At 40.1% G+C, this 23970-nt stretch overlaps 1 protein-coding gene and 1 long non-coding RNA gene across 4 annotated transcripts in view; one reads left to right on the forward strand and one right to left on the reverse strand.

Annotated features, from left to right (window-relative positions):
* Positions 1-23970, reverse strand: part of camk2b2 (calcium/calmodulin-dependent protein kinase (CaM kinase) II beta 2) — a 45611-nt gene that overhangs the window by 6725 nt on the left and 14916 nt on the right. The window contains exons 6-17 of one of the 3 annotated variants that reach the window (XM_015033618.1): positions 22307-22379; positions 18367-18469; positions 15377-15460; positions 15198-15292; positions 14915-15037; positions 13474-13557; positions 12795-12837; positions 11019-11090; positions 9743-9777; positions 4340-4408; positions 2251-2295; positions 1589-1637 (exon numbers count right to left, since the gene is read on the reverse strand). In XM_015033618.1, the coding sequence (XP_014889104.1) occupies positions 1589-1637; positions 2251-2295; positions 4340-4408; positions 9743-9777; positions 11019-11090; positions 12795-12837; positions 13474-13557; positions 14915-15037; positions 15198-15292; positions 15377-15460; positions 18367-18469; positions 22307-22379 (875 nt within the window). Of the gene's footprint in view, positions 1-1588; positions 1638-2250; positions 2296-4339; positions 4409-9742; positions 9778-11018; positions 11091-12794; positions 12838-13473; positions 13558-14914; positions 15038-15197; positions 15293-15376; positions 15461-18366; positions 18470-21543; positions 21617-22306; positions 22380-23970 lie in introns of all 3 variants that reach the window. The other 2 variants (XM_015033617.1, XM_015033619.1) reach the window with 2 other exon arrangements.
* Positions 2302-3513, forward strand: LOC106948132 (uncharacterized). The gene is made up of 2 exons (XR_001425116.1): positions 2302-3088; positions 3288-3513. It is a non-coding gene; the product is annotated as an uncharacterized LOC106948132 (long non-coding RNA).

Raw genomic sequence — 23970 nt, forward strand, 5'->3', positions numbered from 1 at the left:
AATGCCTTTCAGTTTGTGAACTTTCATTTGTCTTTATTTATTTTTGAAAGAAGCTGTCATGAGAAGAGCTCGATCAAGCTTTCTCAGTTTGTTAATCTCCTTTCGCCAACGGCAGCACTGGACTGTCCTTTATGACAGAAAGGAGATAATTCTGTCCCATAATCCGAAGCTTGGACTGCCTTACCAATAGACTTTCACGTATTTAAAACATACGAGGTCGTGATCAGGACTTTGGGCAGCTTACATAAGCAGCTAGTGATAACATGTTCATGTTCTGTGGCTTTTCTTTTTAACCAACCAAATAATCTAATATTTTACAAGATATATTTTCATTTGCTGAAGTGTAGCACGTGATGTCTCACTGAAGCAATGAAATAAGAACTGATGAGTTCCCATACTATCTATGCTTTGACCTACATCACAGTGCTGTCAAGGTGCTTGGTGTTTTATGTTGTAGAGGTATTGTTCCTCCTTTGTACAAATTTCTACCCATCAAATTTCCTTAACTTCACAATGCCCTTAAATCAGGTTAGGAAAATTGCTTAGGAAAGGGAACTGACAGAATTTTTCTAAGTTGTTCTGTGTTGGCCTTTTCCCCCACTGTTGTTTTCAGTCAGTATAGGTCATTTAGTCCATCATTCTTATTCTTAAACTGTCTGAATTAAAATCAAGATTTTCATTTAGATTTTGACCTAAAGACAAAGCTAAGCAATTTCTGCCATATCATGTTTTCCAGGTTTTCCATTTTTTCTTTCCCTTCATTGAAGACCAGTGAAAAACGTGAAGAGACCACATTATCTGAAATCAACGTTTTTGAGTTTTACCTCATGTTACAATGTTTTCCCCTCATCAAAAACATACCTGCAGTGTTGCCTCGACTCTTTCAAGCATGACTGAGAAATCTTTGCATCTCCCATGGCAACCATTCGACTGTGAAAATCACTTGGTGGGACCAAATGCCACCTTCGAGGACTAAGCTTCTACTTGGAGTTGGAGCTCCAAGTAGACTCAGCTCCTTTAGACTAGTCAGCAGCAATTAGTAAGCACCTATTAGAAGTGTGCATTTGATGAGCTTGTTATAGGAGCTACTTCTCAGTGCCGTGTACCAGAGTCGTGGGGGAAATGGAACTTGGAAACTGCAGCTTGGAGGTGGAGTTTCGTCCTTGAAGGCGGAGATAGGTCCCTCCAGGCATTTTTGTACAGCTGAATGGTTGCCATGGGAGTTTCAACAATTTCTCAAACGTGCATGAAAGAATCAAGGCAACTCTGTAAGGTATGTTTTTGATGATGGAATATTATAACAAGATGTGAAGCTCAGAAAAGTAAATTTTACATAACACTGCCCCTTTAAAAGAGAACAAAAACAAATGCACACCCCACTTTTCAAAGTTTTACTTGTCAACATTTTTATAAACTATAATGCTTAACCGGTCTGTTGTGTAAAATCCTAATGAAATACATTGAAGTTGGTGGTCATAATGTGACAAATTTGGAAAATTACTTCCAAAACTCTTCCGAGGCACTCTAATATTCAGCAGTTTTTAATTCAAGTGAGCCAGCTGGGTGTAGCTGTGTAGTCGGGGCCTACCTTTAACATCCTCATCTTCAATGGTGGTGTTACTGCTGTCGGACGATTCCTGAAACAAAAAGAACACGGAGCGCGTCGATGATTGGAACCATGAAACCAAATCAAACCTGGCTGTTCGTCCTGATACAGCATGCAGACCTGAACACAACACACTTACACTTCAGCCTACAGCTCCATCTTCACACAGCAGTTATGCCAATAATACAAAAAAGAAACAACAACAAAAAATAAAAAAACACAACACTGCACCCAGTCCAATCCTCTCTGCGGATTGAGCCCATCTCCGTGGAAACAAACGCAGACACAGGTAGAACGCTTAGCCACGTTTAGCACACAGTCTGAGTGGAATGAGTGTTAATCTGGCTGTGTTCCTGCTGACACACACTGATTTCTCAGAGAACTTCACTCATCTGAACGCAGTGAGGCAGCATAAGACAACAATATAAAAAAGCTCCACAGGTTCACGCCCACACACCTCTCTCATGCAGAGAAAGAAAATCACAAACTTCACAGTGTAAAAAGTATAAAATGAAAAAAAAGACCCTTTGAAAAACACTCCTTAGCCGACAAGGGGAGAGGAACAGAGTAAAGAGAAAGGATGACAAATGACGGGGAGAAGACGAGGAATAAGGGAGATGGAGGGAGGAAAAGAGAGGATGTACCTTGATCCCATCTACTGGGTTATGGATAACAGTAGTCTGAGGCTCCTGGAGGAACAATGGAGAGAAAGAGGGGAAGGAAAAAAGAGAAAGTGGGAGTAAATGAAGTCAAAATGGAAAATGAGTTATGACCAAATGAGAGTCAGCAGACAGTAAGACGAGAGTAACACATGGAAACAGGAAGAAAGTTCTGAACACGGGAAGAATCTGGGACAAACGGTGACAGCAAAAAAAAAAAAGAGAATGTAGTCATGTAGTTATTCTACTTCGTCTTGCTTCTTATGAAAGATGAAACCTAGCAGATTGTTGTTCATTGTGCTAGGAGTTAAGTCCTTTAAAACACACCAATAACCCACCGAGGGACACTGAGTCCATCAGAACTTACTCTGCTGGTCCGAATTCTTCCCAGAGTTTGATTCAAAGCTTTGTTCTTTTCAGTAGCTGCATTTCCAGTGCAAATGTACACAATAACTTTGTCAATATTCTGCTAATGTCAGAAAAGACTAAATTAAGCAATTATGGTGGGGTGTTTTTTCCAAATAAAAAACGCAATTAAAAGTCACAAATTAATACGTTTGTTCATGTGAAAAAATCTGCCATTTTGTTTTTCTCCTACCACTTCCAGTTGTCTTCTTCGTGGTTTGTGCCAGTGGAAACATCCTGTTGATCACGTGACACTCGTGTGATGTGAAAAAATGCAGTTTTTCAAAAACCAAAAACCATAAAATGCACCTTATTCTAGCACAAAATCTTTATTCATTAATAAAGACAATTTTTATTTAGTTTTTAAAAGTCAAATTTTGTAGTTAAATGTTCAATGGAAGCACATCTAGTGATTTAGGTCAGTGTTTCCCAACCCTGGTCCTCAAGGCTCACTGCCCTGCATGTTTTAGGTGTTTCCTTGCTTCAGCACAGGTGATTTAAATTAGGAGGTGTTTGCTGAACTGCAATCAGCTGAATAAGGTGTATTAAACAGGGAAATTTCTAAAACATGCAGGGCAGTGTGCCTTGAGGACCAGGGTTGGGAAACACTGATTTAGGTCCACTGAATGCAACACAAGTATTTCTCCCACTATGCAAAAAAAAAACAAAAAAAAACTACAGTTTCCAAACGTTTTTCCCTTTAACAACCAAACATAAGTGCAGCTCTGGTCACTAGTTTAAATACATTCCTCTTGGATACGACACTTTAAAATATGAACGTGAGGAATCTTTTTTCTCCCCAAGAGTGGAATGACGATAAAAGGTAAAACTTCACTCAGTTTTAAAAAAAGGAACAGGTTTGAAGGAATGTGTTTTTATATCCCCCTCAGGTTAAAAATTAATTAGTAGGAAACATACATTCCGACTAATATTTCATTAAAGTTGCAGAGAAGCAGTGGCGCCCCCAAGAGGGGAAAACACGTTGGTCACCCGACAGGAAACCTCCAGAGAATCATGTTGAGTTTATTCAAAGGAATACAGCCACCTTCAATCTAGACAGAAACATTAAACCTAATAAATAAATAAATAAATATGAAATAATAAATATTAATAATAACAATAAATAATATCACAGACAGACAGACAGACAGACAGACAGACAGACAGACAGACAGACAGACAGACAGACAGACAGACAGATAGATAGATAGATAGATAGATAGATAGATAGATAGATAGATAGATAGATAGATAGATAGATAGATAGATAGATAGATAGATAGATTTCTGCTTCAAAACGATCCTGTCTCAGAGGTCTACAGACATTTCCTTTCATGTCATTGTTGGTGTTTGACCTCTGACCTGCACTGTCAGCAGTGGGACCTTACACAGACAGGTGTGAGCCTTTCCAAAGGGGAGATGACTACACAACCCAAACCTCTAGTCAACCTTTGCATCGACAGACATTTCTCGTGAAACTGCGATTCAAAACTTTATTTTGCAAACACACAGAAAATACACATTCTTTCACTCACACACACACACACACACACACACACACACACACACACACACACACGTACACACACACGCATACATGCACGCACACAGGCACTCTGTGCAGAGTAGATGTGGTCCGGACAGACAGACAGGACACAGAGCTGCGTACCAGTGCAGCAGAAGGGACGTTGCCTTTGGGACTGGTGACTATGCTGTTTCTGGTGCTGTTTGTCTGCGGCTGTGACGGAAACACAAAGTGGCATTAGTGCTCAGAGACAACGCAGACAGGTGCCATCTGCTGGCTGGGAGTGGGTGGGGACTGGAAAAAAATAGATACACAATGTAATCAAGGTAAATATAGATAGCAGAGGACAATTTAACAAAATAACACTAGGAAGATCAGATGGAGTGTTTTTATGCAGGTCTGGACAAGAAAAGGGTTTCCATGGTGATTCCAACAACTGGGATAGAATTGCTTAAGGATTAAAGGGTCAGTTTATGATTATAATTTGAGCACACTTGGTTTGCAATGGCCTAATCAGAGGATCTAAAGAACAAGGCTTGATTGCAGTTGTTGTTGCCAAGGATGACACAACCAGCTATGAGGTTTGGAGGGCAAGTGTGTCGTCAAGGCCAGGTAGATTAGGAGACTTGTATCTTTGAATAAATGCAGGCTGGTGGTTTCACTAGTTTTGATTACAGATTTTGCCTTTTGATATTAAAACACAAACATCAAGCAAACTTTGGGACTAAATCCTAGTAAAAAAACCCCTAAAAATAACAAAGCAACACATAGCTGCTTCGTTTAGCCGGAGCAGATAATGAGACCCGCAGCACTTACTTCTGACAGAACTGTGAAGCATAACAGGCAGTTCACACACACCCACACAAACGACATAACATGCTAAATATACAGCCGCTCTGTTTCTTAAATAAGTAGCGAGAATGTAAGTGCATGTTCTAAACCAGCATGCAGAAACAGTCGAATGCAGGCGTGACGCACACACACCCCACAGAGGAACGCTCCGTTTTCCTGCTGCTGAAAGCCGAGCTGGGGCACAAAACTGGTTGCAATCATTCATTTTATACGTCTATATATTTAGCACCTTAATACTGAGGCACATGAAGTGGTTATATTTATGGTTATAAAGGTACATAACCTGGAGTCAAACAAACTCTTCCCCCGCTGGGGAACATTTCAAACTCAACTACGAAGCAAATCTGAGTGATTTAAATGTTGTTTGTGATAATCAAAAGAAAACATCAGCAGGGATTTGCTGAGTGGAGCGCTGTTAATACAGCAATCACTTCAGTAAGTAATTTTGTTGCTTTTTCAATAACAATGTGAAAACATTTGAAGTGCCTTTTTGTTTGCTTTTTTTTTTAAATGGAATCGGCATATTCTGTAATTTACATTTATACGCAGAGCTTTTTTCCTCTTCAGTCAGTTTTAAATCTTTTGAGACTTACATTACCTGGGATACAGCTTGAACTCTGTTGTGTTGTGTTCCACCAGGAGCTCATGTAAGAGGAAGTGAAAGTTTTCCAACTTTAAAAACAAATTCAAATCTGAAATTTGAGCTATTTTTGCACCATAAAGCTAAATCAACAGTGACATTATCCAACAATAATCCATCATTCTGTTTAACTTTTTCTTTAGTTTTAGTCTATTTTCCACATGTAACAAAATCGCAGCTGACAAAATATTTTCCATCCCAGTTTTATTGGACAAAGTCAACCCTGCCTAGTAGAGGGCGCATGTTTCTGGATCTGAAACAGGCCAGGTAAAGCTTTAACCTTGGCCTGAGCTTCTCCAAAATATATTCAAGGAGTAAAAACTTCATTCGCAGGTAGAAAAATAGACACAATAATGTGAATCCAGAATATTTCAATACCACTACCCTCATTATTTAAATAAGAGAGAGAAAGACAAAAAGGGATGTGAAACAGAGTGATTTAATCTGAGATGTTGTTCATCATAAGGTTTTAAATCTTCTAGTCTTAAGATAAAGCTACAGTACTGAAGGATAATAAGACATTTCCCAGGTTGGCTGCCTTCCTGTGACTTCACAGCACAGATCTGGCAGGCCTGTGATTATGTAATGACAGATTAATCATCTGGTGGGAAATAATCTGAGATTAGCATCAGGGCGCTCCACGCCAGCAAGGGGAGGGTTAGTGATGTGGGAAAGAGAGACTGGAGGAGACAGAAAGAGGAGACTGGAAATCTGCTTTATTAATAAAAACCGTGGTGGAATCAAGGATGGTTAACTGGATGCCTGATAACAAAAACAAACATCTGTGTATCGGGTTATATATTCTTACATTTTGGTCCCATCAGAAAGTTATTTTGTTCATCTTAGTTTCATTTGATTTTCTACAACAGCATATTAAGGCCATTGTAAATAGAAAAAAAGCAGAGGAGTAAATTTGTGAGGAAAAAAAACTAATATTTTTTAGATTAATCTCAGGAATTTTCTATAGAAAAAGCTTCAAGAACATTTTTGAATTTCAAAAGTTAAAAATTTTCTATTTTTGAAACTCAGAAAATTTCCAAAAGAGGAAAATGCTTGACTTCTGAACCTCTGAAATGTCCTTTTTTTCTTTTTCTTTTTCTTTTTTTTTAGAAAATGTTTAACATTTGAAACCCAGAAAGACCCTCAACTGACAGGACCTACTCAACGTAAGTCTCCATCAGCATGACAAATGGCAATAGAGTCATTTGAAAAGCCAGGTATTAACAATATTAAATGTGGGTGGAAAAACAATGTGGCTTCATATTTTCAACTGGCTTTCAGTTCAGCCAATAACAGTAAGGCAGATAGAACTGTAATTAACACAAAGCTTCTGTCTGTTCCAATCATTTAAAATGAAAATGTATTTCTAGTGGGTTGTTGAGGGTTCTGTTGACAGGCTGCAAGTAGCAGGAATCCAAATAATTGTTGTATAATTACAGCAGATGAGTGAAGTTAACACTATTAACAGCCTCACAGTGTTCACACCTAACAAGCCCAGATGAATTAATAATTACACCATGTCATTTTATGGTTAATTTGACACCTAGAAAGGATATAAAATGCTAATAATATTAATTATGTGTTTGATATGGTTAATTTACTGTACATGAACAATTTGAAAGCAATTCTTCATTTGTTTTAAGCCTGGCAGGTCTTATTAGCCTTGTTGTGACAGAGCAAATCTGCTGGGAAACTCAAGTTAAGGCTGTCCTAGACCAGCTTCCATGTTCATTTAGACAGAAGTTAGCATTTGATTGCAGGCTTCCAACTCAGGAGTTTAGTAGGTGAATAAGTCGAATTTTTCAATTGTTGACTCAAGCTATAAACCACTGGTTAATTCCAGTACCTAACGGCAACAAAAGCTACTAGCTAACATTTAGCGAAACTGTGACCTGAGGAAAACATCAGAAAGCTTAGCATGAATTCATCTGATACTACGTGTGATTTAATAAAGTAACTCTGGTGAGAAAGAATAACAGTGAACTAATTTATTCATGTACTTGATTTGAATCAACTGATGGTGGAGTTTGGGAGGTCAAAGTGAAAGCAGGTTCATAGAAGCAGGTTAACTTTGTGTTTTTGTCATTTGTTCGGCTTGCAGTTGTGCTTTAATAAGATTCGTCTTAAAGGAGCAGTTTTGTGCAAAATCGACTTTTTTAAGCTTTACATCATGCTATAATGCTATTCCCTCTTCAAAAACACACCTGGAGTTTTGCTTTGATTTTTTTCTTGCATGCTTGAGAAATTCTTTAATCTCCATGGCAACCATGGAGCTGTGCAAAACGCCTGGGTGGCCCAAGCTCCGCCTTCAAGGCAAAGCTTGTCGTTGGGGCTGCAGGTTCCAAAAGTAGCCCTCCCCCAAACCCCCCCTCTCAGCTCCTTCAGACTAGCCAGCAGCAATTAGCAAACATCTTGTGGAACGGTGCATCTGCTGAGCTCATTATGCTAACTGCTTCTCAGTGCAACACTGGTAAAAAACGTAGTTAAAGGGCTTATAGAGGAGTGATGTTGAGATGACTTCCTGAAGGCGGAGTTTCAGACAGAGCAGGAGCTTTTAAAGAAACAGAGGCCCAATTTCAAGACGTTAAATTACAACATTTTGTTTAAGTCATGTTTGATATGTACAGTATTTTACAACAACTAAAGTTAATATAATACTGGACTGTGCTACAAAATGGCACTATGTGGCTTGAAAATACTTATTGCTGCCCCTGTAAACATCGTAGCTGACTTTCACAGAGCTTCCATCCAGAGAACACACCGAGGCTCCCACTGACTCATGCAAACACAGCATGCTTATACAGCACACACAAGACACAGGTTTCCAATAGAAGTACACCGCGTACTGCAAACACACACACACACACACACACACACACACACACACACACACACACAACAGAAAGCAGCAGACTGCAAACACTTCAGACTTTAGATGAAATTACAGCAAAAATAAGCGCAGCAACACCATCAGAACCCAAATTACTGCACATTCAGCACCTGAGAAGTCTCTTCGGAGAGTTGAAGCATGCAGAAATTAGTTCTTTAATGAGATTCGCTTTGGCACTGAGGGAATATTTTGAGTGAAAAATGTCTGCAGCAAAGCTGCGTAGTGTCGGCCAAGCCGAATGAAGACGTCTGAGAGAGCAAACACTGAAAAAAATAGAATGCAACTCCAACTTAAAGAAAATGCAATGATTGGTCATAGGTTTTATATACATAACCTTTATTTTACCAGAATAAAAAGCCCATTGAGATTAAAAACATGCCAACAGAGTCCTGACCAAGAAACAGCAACAAATACATCACACAAAATCTAATTAAGTTACTCCACATTAATTTAGTAAGTTTATTAAGTTGTCAAAGTAAATAAATTCAACAAACTTCATTCAACTGCTTGTGACTAATTAACACATTCATCTTTTTTTAAAATTGGAGCTGTATTCTCTTTTTTTCAGTAAAGTTGCAGAGAATTAGATGTAGATTTCAAAAGATTTAAAGAAACTTAAAAAAAACAAAAAAATGTTCATGTGAGTCATGTGAACATCAGTGGGTTTGTGATATCGAACACAAAACTTATACCAAGTTTTGAGTTTGATATGATCATAAATTAACCCAATATGCCATTGTACAGGCCTCCTTCAGGCTTAAAGTGCACTGAAAAAAAACCAGGTGATCCAACTTTAAAAAAGAATCAAGTTAATTTGTTACAAGCAATCAAATTAAGTTCATCCAAGAAAATATATTAAGGTTATTAAGTTGTCATGTTGAACAAACCTTAAAAAAAAGTAAGTTTGACAAGTCTCAATTTATTTTAAATTGGAGCTCCTTTCTTTTTTCTTTTTTTTCAGTGTACAGGCAGAAAGAGGTCTGGTATTTGCCTTTTGATTTTCAACCGGTAGAAATAAAACTTCCTGCAAAACAACGACTCATGCTGTGCCATTAAGGCTAAAACTCTGCAGTACTTAATGTAACAAGTTTGGCATGAATTAAAAAAAAACAATAAATATGGAACAAAACAGAGACGGAGCGGATAAAAACTGGATCTGGCCTACCTTGACGTCTGCCTTCTTGTTGAGGAGACTCTTGGCTGCTGCAGAGAGGCAGAACGACACACCCTCAGACGGAAGAGTACACATCATAGCAAAACGTTCAGACCACCACCACTCCTAAAAATCTGCTCACACAAAACACACACGCACGGTTACTCATGCAAGCATGCAAAAAACAATAATAATAATAAAAATAATTAATTAGAAAAACACCACCTGCTTGAAAGCAAGCTGGAATTATTACAAATAAATGTAAAACTGATCAAAAACATTCCCTTTTGTTCAGTGGGAAACATTAAAAACTGGCACTTCCGAACCCTGATTCGCTGTTCAGAGCATTAGATAAGCAGAGGGCATCAGCCATGAGGGGAGGAGGGGAATGTAAAAAAAAAAAAAAAAGTCTAATTCTCCATATAATCCAAACACACAGATGCACACACAGCCACCGCTCCACGGAGGGGGGATTAGGAATGGAGCTGTGGAGGAAGTGGAATAGAGCTGCAGGTAAACGATAATGGGTCGGTTAATCTCAACAGTAGGCTGGATTACTGCGGTCCGTTGACGGCTGCAGCAGGAAGTGAGGGGCAGGGAGTACGGAGAGCGCAAGCTCTGGTGCCGGGATACTTTCTGAGATGTTAAAAGCGAGACGAGGAGCCGCGGCGCTGACGTTAATCCCTCATCAGAGCGACACTACAGCTCTGCGTGAAGCTAACCCTTTCTTTCTCTGCCCCCTCATATTCTAAATACCACATGCACTGCTGATTCCTATTACCACAGAAGAAGAGATGAAAATTAATACCCTCTTCTCACAAGCTGCGTTTCCATTCACCATATGACTGCGCAATTTGACATTTCGAAAATAAATTTGCTTATTGGAAATACTCCAATTTTGAAAAAATAAAATAAGAACTAATTTCTCGACAGAAAGTTTTGGTGATGATTTTTTTATTGTTGTATCGAAATTAGTTTACTTCGCAAAACTGCATCACACCAGTCACATGATCAATAACCGGACGTCGCCACTGGCTCAAAACATGAACAAGACGGCAGGAAGTGGTGGCCTTTGTCAAAGTTTTTGCGCAAGTTTGTAATGGAAACGCAGCTACAGAGGAGCAATGAAGCTGCTTACCTTGGCCGATATTTAAGGTGCGTTAAAGGCGAACAGAGTGAAAGAGAGAGATTAAAACAAGCAAATAGTGTGTGTGATGTGCAGATGTTCATGTAACTGAATCAGTTTAAGGATTTTCCAATCCAGAGGGAGGGGAGGAAGCGGGTTCACCTTGTTCCACGATTCCAGCAGTGGTTCCTGCCACCCCGCTGACGGCAGCCGGAGCTGTGGTCTGTCGACCCACTGAAACACAGCGGAGAGAGACGGGACTATTGGACAGGAGAAAACCAGGAACTGGTCATGGAGTGCTTTGGCAAAATATTCATACCACCCTGAACTTCACATTTTTCCATGATACAACCACAAATGTTAATTTATTTAATGCAATTTTATTTAACAAATATCAGTTAGTTCTCTATCATTTTTAAGTGTTCAAGAGCCATTGTGAGCCACAGGTTGGAGACCCCTGGGTTTGATATAAAGCTGCAGTGTGTCACTTTTAGTTTTTAAAAAAATATTTTGTTAGTATTTGTTATCATATTGTGACTGTTATGACACAGATCATCTGTGAAAATAACCAATCCATTCTGCTTTCTCCCCATGCTAACCAGAAACAACCAATCAGAGCCAGGAGGCGGGTCTTGGCGCTGTCGATCACCCTACATGTGGTGCTGCTCATCATCCCACTCTGCCTCTCTGCTTGGCGCTGTGCTACGCTGCAGCTATGCAGCTAATAAAGCCTGTCCTGAACGCTAGGGCTAGTTAGCTTGGCAGATAAATGCTTTTCCTGTAACAGTAAGTTGTTTCTCCACCATTGGCACATTTAGCAGTGAGGGAAGACGTGGAGGAGATTGGTCTTTTCGCAGATTGTCCGTCTCGCATTTCATTGTCATGACATAGTGACAATTTTAACAAATGTGTAAAAAAAAAAAAAAACCTTTTTAAAAAACAGTTTTTAAGCATGCCTGTGTGTTAGAATGGCCAAGTCAAACTTCACACTCAAATCTATTTATAATCTGCCAAGACTTGAAATCACAGGGAGTTTGAGTGAATGAGTTTAAGTGACAAGATAAAAGTTTGTTGTTCTACTAGGGAGCATAAAAATGTATATATTAATGTATAATTTTAATTCTAGTTCATATTTTGGTTGCTCTATTACATAAAATTCTCAATAAAATATATTAGAGTTTATATTTTTGACATGAAACAACCTGGTTGTGTTGTAGCTTAAATATGCTTTACGGTTTAACCCAGGTACTGAAGGGGTTTGAATACATTTTCAAAGCACTGCATGTGTAAGACATGCTCTGTCATTCAGCTGTCTCTGAGTCACTCTGCTGATTGGTCTAATTCTGTCACATGACCTAGCGGTGCCTTTTTTGACTGAAAAACTCAGACCAGATGGGATGCTATGACACTACCGGACACTTTGGCGGCCATGTTGGTGAGGCTTACGGTTCTGGACTCATCAGACAGATATTAACATTTCAAATGTTTGTTCCTCACACCAGTTGTCTTCTTCTTGGTGCGTCAGATCGTACGTATCTGTGTGCCGACTGACCTCGGAAGCAGAGGCTGATCTCTGATTAAACACTCATCGGAAATAAAGGGAACTTCCTTTTCTCCTCATTTGGCTGAGTAAGTGGCCATGAAATTCATTAGCTGCAGTTCCAGAATGAGGTTTTTCCTACCAGCACTACTGCAACACATCACAAGTAATGGTCTATTATAATTAAGATGTTTAGTTAGAACTGTAGGGAGCTAAAACTGAACAGGATGAACTATATGGTTTTTCTTCGGCTTTCTCGGCCATGCGTGGAGAGATTTTTCACATTTCTTCTGTACTTTGCCATCATATGCATAAATGAGTGTGAACTTTAGTGTGGGTGTGCTTGTGTGTGAAGGACAGATGGCATGTCACCAGTCTGATCGGAGCACAGTTCTTACCAGAGAAGTTCCTGGAGACGAGCATGGTGGTTAAGATGGCTCCCTTTGGTTAGACAGAGAGAGAGAGAAAGAGAATTAAAAGCACCAATTTTGAAGTGCTAATACAGAAATAATTGTGGCAGATTTTTCAATATTTGCTCTTATGCATAAAAAGAGAAAGGTGGCATCTGTCTAGCCAGGCTTTTTGTGGATCTGTAACCCTAGAAAATTCTGTGGACTTTTTTTCTGAAATTTGGACCATTATTGTGAAACCGCTTCTTTTATTACATCTCTGTCTCCGGGGAAACGGACTCTCAGGACTCACACTCTCTACCACATTTTCTCCAATTGGAATTCATTCCCAAACTTTTTTTAAGCCCCTTTTCCTGCCAGGGATTTTGAATAAAGGAAAAGGAAAATCTGATGTCTTTGAAGAGTTTCAGTCCCAAATAAGAGAATTTTTTACAATGCTTCCCATTGAAAAAATATGTGAAGGAAAGCTGCATATGTTATCAAATCACTCTGGATAAAACTAATCTCTATCATTGCATATTATTGTCTTTGTGTGAATCTACTTGCCTTGATTGCCTGTCACTTTGCTGATCTCTATTTCTATAATGCTGCTGAGTGTGTAAAATAAAATGTAGAGCAATAGAAGAAGAAACAAAATGTCTTCGTGACATATTTAGTGTTTTCACACCTTAAGTTTCCGCCTGGCGTTAAACTTCTTCAGGCACTCGACCGTCTCCTGTCTGTGCATCATGGAGGCCACCGTTGAGCGTTGCTGTGGGGAGAGAGAGAGATAGAGAGATGCTGAAAATAAAACATCACAGCAGAGCAGCTTTGGCACTGACAGATTTATGTGGGCAGAAGCTGCAGGAGAGCCTCTGCTTTGCACAACACATTTTGTTGATTCTGAGGCTCCCGAGGTACCAGGCCTAAACAGATTCACGTTGCTCTTCGTGGATTCTGGCCAAAGTATTTTGAGTGCTTTGCGAGGTTATGGAGCAGAGCCAGCCGTCGGTAAACACAGCAAACTGAACTACAAAGGCAAAATTTATCCAAGGGGCAATATTTGACCTCAGGAAGCTGCTGTTTGCAGCTGAATCTCAAAGCTGCTCAGAACCAAATAGAAGAAGTAAATCCTTCCTACAAACACTTCATTTTGCTTCACGATAAATTCCATCCCATCTTGAACTCTATGGTTGTTTTCCCACCTGATAGTCTGGTTGCTTTGGTTAAATTGGGGACCAAAACTGCAACATTTGTTCCAACTTCAGCTGCTGAGCTGCTGAAGTCCTCTTTCAGATTGCACAGGGACAAACAAACCAAACACTTTGAAAAACCTGTTCTCCTCCTCGCCTGTGGAGGCGCTGCACCAAGAGCTACTGGAGAAAATGACACAAAAACCTCTGACGAAGACACTGAGCTCAACGTCCTTCTTCACGAAATTTAAACAAAAATGGAGTGGCGTGAAATTTTAGCAATTGTAGGATTTCTCTTTGGCAAAAGACCACGAGTAATTTCTAGACTAGCTTGTTTGTTTTGGTTGTATTTACCCAGAATGCCCTGTGCTGTAGTCCTCTTCCTGGTTTTGGACGGTCTGCGGTCCAGTTGGCAATCACATATCATTTCAAACTGCACCAGAGTTCACTCCAACCAAACTGAGACATAGGATTGCTTACAAAACCTTCATCTGGGCTTCCCACAATTGTTCAAAAGCTCATTTCTGAATATCAAAAATGTCTAAGATGTCTTTCACCCATTACTCTGACATTTAGCAAACAGAAATTATTTGGGTAATCTTGACTGACCTAAATCAGAAAACGTTTAGTCTGATTCATTGTCTTCTTTCATACAATATGTGTAAATATCAAGTTTCAACTGCACAAAACCTTGTCAGAGAGAAGTCACACTTTAGTATTTCTTTGACACTAATTGTCCAGAGAAAGCCGGGCTGGTATCTGCTCCAGTCAGGGATAGATTGCATGTTTGGGAACAGATGGTGGGAAGGCTTGGCAGCTTCCATCAGATGTTCTGAGACTCCCAATTAGGCCTTTACAAATTAGTCAAAGTGGAGGCGAAGAAATATTGTTTTCTGTCAGCAGCAGCGGGGTTCTGGATGTGCAAACGTCACTTACGCAGACCCACGGGTGCTTCAGAGCCTCTTGGGCAGTGATTCTCTTGGCAGGGTTGATAGTCAGCATCTGGTTGATCAGATTTTTAGCCTCAGGAGTCACCGTGTCCCACTCTGGAGAGGGAAACTAATCAAACCCATACATACACACACACACACACACACACACACACACACACACACACACACACACACACACACACACACACACACATTCAACAAATATGTAAGCAGCGATATTTTTTCCATCTCAAGTCAGAGAAAAGCGAAGGAACAAACAAGCTCACATCGTATGCTCCGGCTTTGATCTGCTGGTAGAGCTTGTGCTGGTCTTCGTCCCAGAACGGAGGGTACCCGACCAAAAGAATGTAAAGGATCACGCCTACACACAGGAATACATCTGTCTAGAGTGACGGGCTAGAGAACAAGGAGGCGGCAAGCATGACGATGTAAACAAAGAGCTTACCACATGCCCAGATATCTACAGGTTTACCGTACGCCTCCTTCCTCAGTACTTCTGGGGACAAGTAGCCAGGAGTTCCTGCAAAGCCTGCAAACAGAAAAGAAGGGAAAGTAGGATGCACATTCTTATAATTTTAGATGAGATATTTATACAGAAGATACTTTTTTACAGGTACGTCTCAAAAGATTAGGATGTTGCATAAAAGTGAAAAATGTCAGTCACCTCGGTAAAGTGAAATGGTTCATTTTTATCAAGATTCACAGAACATAGAGTTAACACCGTCACATATAAATCAGCTAAAAGATTCCTTAATAAAAACATTTACAGGCAGATGATTCCTTGTCAAAATGAGTCAGAACAACCTTAAAGACATTTAGCGACATTAGCATCTTTAGCTTCATGTATTTCTTGCAACTGGTTCCTCGTGGCCTGGAGGCGATCAGCCTGTGGTTCTGCGTAGGTGTAATGGAAACCCAGGCTGCTTTGACAGCTGAATGAAGGTCATCTCTCTTGTTGGGTCTGATGTTTCTCATCTTCCTCTTGACAGCAGTCCATAGATTCTCTAAAGGTCAGGGGAGTTTGCTGGCCAATCAGGAACAGGAACACCATGGTCACTGACGCAGCTTTTGGTACCTTTGGCATTGTTGATCGGTGCCAGGTCCTGCTGGAAAATCAAATCTTCTCCATTCAGTTCATCAGCAGAGGGAATCATGAAGTTCTCCAGAATGTCCTGGTAGATGGCTGTGTTGACTGGACTTCAGGAAATCCAGTGGACCAGAACCAGCAGATGACATGGCAACCCAAACCGTCACTGACTGTGAAAACTTCACTCTGGACTTCAACCAAGATGGATTCTGGTCCTCTCCACTCTTCCTCCAGACTCTGGGACATTTCACCAGCTGTTTGCTAATTGCTGCTGGCTAGTTTGAAGGAGCTGAGTGGGAGGAATCGCGGGGCAGATGTTTGTGACACACATGGATGAAAGAATCAAGGCAACACACCGGGTACGCTTACATATTAATGCCCCTTTAAGTGAAACAGGTATTAATGTGCAAAACTTTCACCTGCAGCTAATTGGATCAGTAGTATGAACTAAAAACAAGTACAGGAGATTAAACGGTAAAGGTTGGTCTCTGATTCGTCTCAATTTTTTCCGTATTTACTCACATTTCTAAATAAATTTCTTTCATAATATATTAAGTTATTAGCAAGTTGATTAAATTACACAATCACAACTGAACCACATCATTATCCCTTTGACTTGCACGACAGTTTCACCTCGGGACTGTTTAATAAATCATATTTAGCACTCTCCTTCTTTCCAGTGTTTAACTGGGATTGTGCTGCATTCCTCCAGAGCTGGAACCTTTCTGCCGCCGTCTTATCTTTAAAGATTAAACGATCTGGCTGCCTTCGCTCTCAGAGGCAAACTGTTCCTGGTGAGTCTTAATGAGTTTCCTCCACCTACCGGCAGCTTTACAACTCCAGCTTCCTGCCTCCGCTGGATCAATCAGCGGAAACTGTTTCACTTTAACCTCAAATATTGACACGTCTGGATTTTGTCTGGTTTGTCTCATCGTTGAGCTGATTTGGAGATGGCGGACAAAGACATCTTAATCAGTTTGCTGGCAGCTATATTTGACAGAGGAGAGATTAGAAAAGTGGGACTCTCCATCCGTCTACAGGAAAAGCTAGCTTTCAATGTTTTAACAAAGAGAAAACCGGTGATGAATAAAAAAAGCTAAAAAAATAATAATAATAACAACAACAACAACAACAATAATAATAATAATAATAATAATAAATATGCCCACAGCAAAGAAAGTGAGTAGAAATGCTTTCCACTGCAGCTAAGAAATGCTTCAGACAATCACAGCAGTGAGTGCTGTTCAAAAATGCATGACGTCCAGGCAGAGCTTTTACTTTGGCGCAGCCTCTTTATGCATCTTTGCCTTGGCTCTGGACTGACAGGAGGAAATGTAGAGCACTTGTTTCAGTCCAAGCACTTTTCATCTCTGTAACCCATTTAGGTTTGCTTCCTGAACAGAAAACCATCAACTTTGTTTTAAAATTCATTCTTATTATTCTTTAGGTAATATATGGGAAAAATACTGCGTAAAACAGAAGATGAAAGGCCTCCAACTGGACCATTTGTTAAGAGGAGAGGAAGAAAAAGTGCTCAGAGGAGGAGCTTGGTCCTAGAAGGTGGAGCTATGCTCACCCACACGGCTGAATGGTTGACATGGAGATTAAAGGATTTCTCAAACATCCATGAAAGAATCAAGGCAACACTCCACATGTTTTTGATGAGGGAATAACATCATGACATGATGTTAAGCTCAAAAATGTTTATTTTATGTAATACTGACCCTTTAAAATATTAATAATAGTAGTAATAAAAAAGTTTTTGCTCTCATTTTAGTTTTGGAGTAAATAGTCACAAACATTGAGCCACTTTTACTCTGGCTAAATAATAACCGATTAATGATAAAACGTTAGAAACTGTGGACCTGTCTTGTCGTTTTCTGTTTTGTATTTATGATTTACAGATCAATTTTCTACAGATATCTGACAATTTAGTGGATTTCAATGAAATCTTCCATCTTTCATTTATTATTTAGCAGATAAAATAAAAATGCCACAAGAAGTTTCTCTTTAAATGCATTTTCTCTAAATATTTCATAAAGCTGCAATATTTAACTGCTCATTAGTGACTTTCCGCATGAACGAGCTAAGCCACATGTGATTTTAAATTAACTTTTTATTTAATGGAGACACAGCAACTGTGAAATTGTGTTTTATTGATATTAGTAGAACATAGACAAAGAATTGCACACATTTGTAATGGAAATGCATCTATTTATAAAATATAATCCAGTGTTTTTATGACTTCACCCTTTTGGATGACTTGTATGCGCGCACGTGTGTGTGTGTGTGTGTGTGTGTGTGTGCGCGTGCGTGCGTGCGTGCGTGCCTGTGTGTATATAACTTACCAAACCAAGCCTGCTGGTCTCCTTGAACCTCTATAGCCAGTCCAAAGTCAGCCAGCTTCACAGCTGCGTTCTTACACTTGCTGGCCAGCAGCAGGTTCTCAGGCTGCAGGCGTAACAAACACCACAGACAAACAGTCACATCAGCTCTGCACCATGGAGCAGAACGTTGGCTTTGCTAGCAGAGCAAGGCTGGGATCTGAGCAAAGCAGTCCGCTTTGACCAATGACCGGGTCAGGAAGGAAAAACTCCCTGAAGAAATCAACAACCTAAAGAAATCAGCGTGGTTTGATGGCGAATGGGCGGTACTTTTCCACATTCTGTCACCATAGCCACAATGTTTAGTGTGAACTTCAGCATTTCAGCATTTACAGCAACCCACTGCCTTCAGAAGCCACCTCCTATTTATTTTTTATTTTTAGAAATGGTAATGTAATAAATAGCGCATTATGTAAAGTGATAAACTATCACAAGGCATTGTGTTGATCCTAATCATTGTACTTCTAATAACAGTCATGGTGTAGAACCCATATATGAATTTAAATTTAAGTTTTGGTGAATAAACGCCAGACTTTTGATCATTTAGTCGCCTTTTCAGACTCACAGCCTGAACCCTGGGCTCTCAGGCCCAGGGTTCAGGCGATTCAAAATGCATTCAGGGGTTTTCTTACATTATGTGTCGATTATTGCATGATGCAGGTTCAGTGATGTTACATTTTAAAACCCTGCTTCATTACATTGTTACATAATGCAGCGGTACATCGGTGTGTCTTTTGTTATGTTTCTGTGTATTTTAGTCTTTCTTTGTGACTTTCTCTCTCTTTGGTCTCTGGTTTTATACCAAAACATGAACTATTTATGTCCTTCGTGTCTATAGAAAACCTCCATGTTTGTTTTGCAGGTCTGTTCTTTTCATTTCTTCCAGTGTGTAAAACCTGATTCAAAATTGTAAATATTTTCAGTTATATAATTAAAGACAACACATTAAAAAAAAAAACTATCCTAGTCTGACCCTTGCGCCCCCAAACTCCTGCCCCTTATTGTTTTCATGGCATTAAAGGAAGCTGGGTGATTCCAGCATGTGAGGTCTAATAACAGCTGTGGATGCTGCAGACTGACAGATGGAGTTTAAAGCTTTTTTGCTGTTTTCTTTAATTCAGGACGACAGAAGACAGCTTGTCTGTTTGAGGTCGTGGTGTCTGTGCTGTTCTGATGCGGAGTTAATGATGAGGCAGAGGAAAGACACACTGACTGATCTGATGAGTTAAACAGTAATCTGCCTAAAGAGGAGCAGCTAGCTGTGTGTTTACCTCCAGCTGGAGCACGGACACCACGTCACCTGCTGCTGGCTGATCTCAACACTTAAGACAAAAACATTCATTCTTTCCTCTTCAGTCAGCTGCCAGCCAGTCTGCAGTTCACTGAGAAGGTTTCTGTTTAAAGGAAGTTGCTCCTTTCTACTCTCACCCTGTGCTTCCTCTGTAGCGTCGAAGCTAAATTTTCATGCAAACTTTTGGTTTTATTGGAAAATGTTTTAATTTCTGGAATCTGACTATATATGACAATACACCACCAAACACCTCAGTGGAAATCAGAAGCACCTGTTTGGGATTGTAAAGTTACACAACTACAGTGAGCTTTTAAATCTCTACATATGGTGCTGGTTTATTAAGTCTCCATTCTCTTTCTTCTGACCTCCTGCTCTTAATCAAATCACCAAATAAATCTTCACCTTATGAACTCACACTGGTGCTTTGCTCTCACTATTTTTGCTGTTCTGTTTATTTGTCACCACTGTTCTGCAAACTTTGGCTGCGTCTTTGGTTGCTCAGGTTAACTCAGGATTCAGATGTTGCCAATAATAATTCAGTTTCCACTATTGATCACAATAAATCTATTTTTATAATACATAATTCTTATTCCTTTCTGCAATCTTTCTGCAATCTAGTCCTTCTGATAACTGATCATGAGTTGTTACGATGTTACTATGGTAACATGATGGAGCTCATCGAGCAGAGTTTGTAAAACGAGAACTTTCACGAATCAAAGACACACCGTTCCTTCCCTGTCTTTGACGTTTACATTTCCATGTAAAACACGTTTGGTCCTCCAGCTGGGGTTGTTTTGACACGCATTAAAAATAAATGTGACATCAGCGTTTACAACCCACTGCCAATTTGATTATTAAATGAATATTTTTTTTATTATCAGGTTGCTCAGTAAACTTTAGGACTAACTTGATAAAAACTTGTTGACAAATTTCCTCCCATGTCCAACAGTGATGTTATAGTTTACTGACACACCCTTAATTACAGCTCTGTGTTGTTATGGTAACATGACATTTCCATTCGCTTGTCCTCTGCTGGGTAAAAAAAACAACAAAACATGTCATTAAAAATGAACGATGTCTTTCAAAACAGTCTGTTTGGTAGGAAACATGCAATCCAATGAAGAGCATCCACAATAACTCAGATTGTTGGCAACATCTGTATTTTCTGTATTTTCATGCATGCGGGCCCAGAGACGGGAGCAGACATGCTGACTGTTGGACACGTTCACTACACTTACCACGTCTCAACATCCAGCACCAGTCAGACAAGGTGGAGAAGGAAGGACGAAGGAAGAGAGTCTGCAAAGTTTCAGCCCAGCTCAGTTAGCAGGTGACTGCTATCTGAAATATCAGCATCCATCACCAACTGGCACAGATTTCTGGTTTAACAACAGATTTAGTTGTGTTTTATTTTGGATTTTTAAAATGTCTTCCAGTTCCAGCATGGAGTGTTAGTCTGTACAAAATTAAAGTTCATTACTCTTGCACTATTACGGCATTTTCAATATATTAGTTGAAAACTGCATCAAAATGAGGCAGCTTTGATGCAGTAATTATTGCGATTATTGTTTATCGCAATAATTTCTGGGACAGTTTATCATCCAGCAAACTTTGCTATCGCGACAGGCCTGGTCACCAGTATAAATAACTTTTCTTCAGCTGAATGAAGTTAGAAAAGGCACAGACGCTCTTCCTTTGTTCAACAACTGACTCGCTTGTCCTGAACTGAAAACAGTAGTTCATAGTTCACATCTCCTTTTTTTTCTGATTTCAAAATTAAACAGCACAGACACACACACACACACACACACACACGCACATACACACACACACCCCTGCAGGTGACTCACCTTGAGGTCTCTGTGTACCACCCCCATCTGATGGCAGTGGAGCACGGCCTCCAGGATCTGCTGGATGCAATGACTGCATGCAAACAGCAGGGGGAGCAGGTTAGTCCAAACACACTCAGGCCCATCTCATCTCGGTCACATTCATGCAGAGGCTCCAGCCAGCCACCAAGTTCCCCCAACAACACACATATACGTATTTGCACTGAGAAGGATCACTCTCAACACACACATATACACACACAACCTGCCTGTGTGAAAAAACTCAGACAGGCGACACACAGTGAGACGCCGCTCTGCGTAGGAGACCCTCACTCTAACCTGCGTTTTTCACAGTAATTTATTCACAAACAGCCGCAACGCCGCATTTGACTTCCAAGTTTCAAATCTCTGCTTTTTGAAAATCCCTACCTATGCACCCTCTTTCTTTTCTTCTCTCTCTCTCTCTCTCTCTCTCCCTCTCTCTCTCTCTCACACACACACACTGTCTCACACATACTCACTCTCTTTTGGTCTGGGGCTCAGCAGGCCCTGTTCCCAGGACCGACAAGAACTGATCATTTGGGTTTAAAGTAGTGCAACAAGAATCCCAAAAGCAAAAAAAAAAAAAAAAAAACCCTGTCTGCAGACGCACCCAGGGGAAGACAGACAGACAGACAGACAGACAGCAGGCACAGGCAGATTGTTTTAAAATCACAGGCATGTTCCAAAGACACGAGCATGTAAATGCAGGGACACGATACGACACAATGAGACACACACACACCTTGAGGTCCCTGTGCACTATGTCATGTTGGTGGGTGTAAGACACACTGTCTAGAATCTGATGGATACAGTGACTGCGGAGACAAAACGACAGGGTGAGCAGCAGGTAAAAGAGACGACAAGGAGAAGGACAGGGTGGGAGGGGGACGGGATTGGAGAAGGGGGTCTTCAAGAAAGAAAAACTGACACAGTAACACACAGATTACACTCCACAGGGATTTAAGCCTCCAGCTCTCGGCTCTTGCAAAGTTTTCAACAAAATATAGATAGGCTTTTGCGGCTGGACTCTGCATTCTGTTGACTGGACAGAGATTTCATTTGTGTTTACATAAATGCTTTTTGGTTCACATTGAAATATGTGTACAATTAAGGAAATAAGAATACTTTTTTTCTTGTTTTATGCTGACACACAAAATGGTGTTTGACATTCCAACTGGTACGACAACGCAAAAGAGAAAATTATGGTCTATTTCAGGTCATGGTTTGTTACTGTCATGTCCAGCACTGCAGAATTTGTTCCGATTCCCAAAAGTGATGAGATGTGCCGAGCACAGATAAAATACTGATCATTTAGTTGTATGACTATCAAAATAAATGCATATGGCCCTAATACCGCCCCAAACATCATTGCCATCATACATGTACCAGCTTGTAAATAGCACTAATTGTTCATGCTCAACTTTGTGTCACAGAACCTCCTGACAAGAATAAATATCAAAGATTTTCTTGGATTTAAGTGAACAGAATATATAATTTTGTCATTTGGGTGGACTGAGACCTCAGCAGAATGCAGATGGAACACAGGAAAGAATTTCAGTGAGAAACTTTGGGCAGGAATACAGGCAAGTTCTTAACGCTCCCACACACAAACATCCAGACTTGCATACACTGACACTTATACAGTTAACATAGAATGAAGGAAACAACATGGGTGACACATGGGAAGATCATGAAATGCAGAAATAATGCCCTTTGAAAGAAAGTAACCAGTAATCTTCATCTGTTTGCATCAAGATTCTGCTGACTGACCAGTTTATATTTATGATGTTCTGTTGCAATAACTTTATAATAGTTCTAGTTAGAAGCTTGTGTCCACTCAACCTCAAGAGTTGGATGGATGAGCTTGGAAAGCACTACAGATTCCAGGATCATTCATTCATGCTAGTGATACAAGTGCATTGCATTTAGGGTATTCCACTGAGTTTGGATATGATTTTTATGATGTCTTGGTGTATTATCTGCAGTACACAGGATTCTGCACTTGTACTGTATGGAATAGCAAAGAGTACTCCAGGCATAGTCTGTGCCCCCTGAGCTCAGGTATTGATCTAATATGATAAAATACCAATTAGACACTATAGTGTACTTCATGCAGACAGTGCAGATAGTAGAACAGAGCTTTTCCTTCACAAAATTCCTGAGGAGAACATGGGAATAGGATTGTCAGGTCTTCATGTCTTCCATGGACCTGAAGAAGGTTCATGATTGTAATCCTTGAGGTATCTTGTGAGGGTTGCTGCGAAGCCTGCTTCCTGCCTGGTTTTCAAAGGGCTTCCCTATCCTTTTATAATAAAAGCTATAGTAAAAGCTGTGTCCACATCCTCAGCATGAAGTTGAGTTTGTTCCCACCGCAGGATGGACTAATTCTGTCAGGGTTGCCTCTTT

Source organism: Poecilia latipinna, unplaced genomic scaffold, assembly GCF_001443285.1.
Source record: "Poecilia latipinna isolate Pla-1442-1.1 unplaced genomic scaffold, P_latipinna-1.0 Scaffold274, whole genome shotgun sequence".
NCBI classification, from domain to species: Eukaryota; Metazoa; Chordata; class Actinopteri; order Cyprinodontiformes; family Poeciliidae; genus Poecilia; species Poecilia latipinna.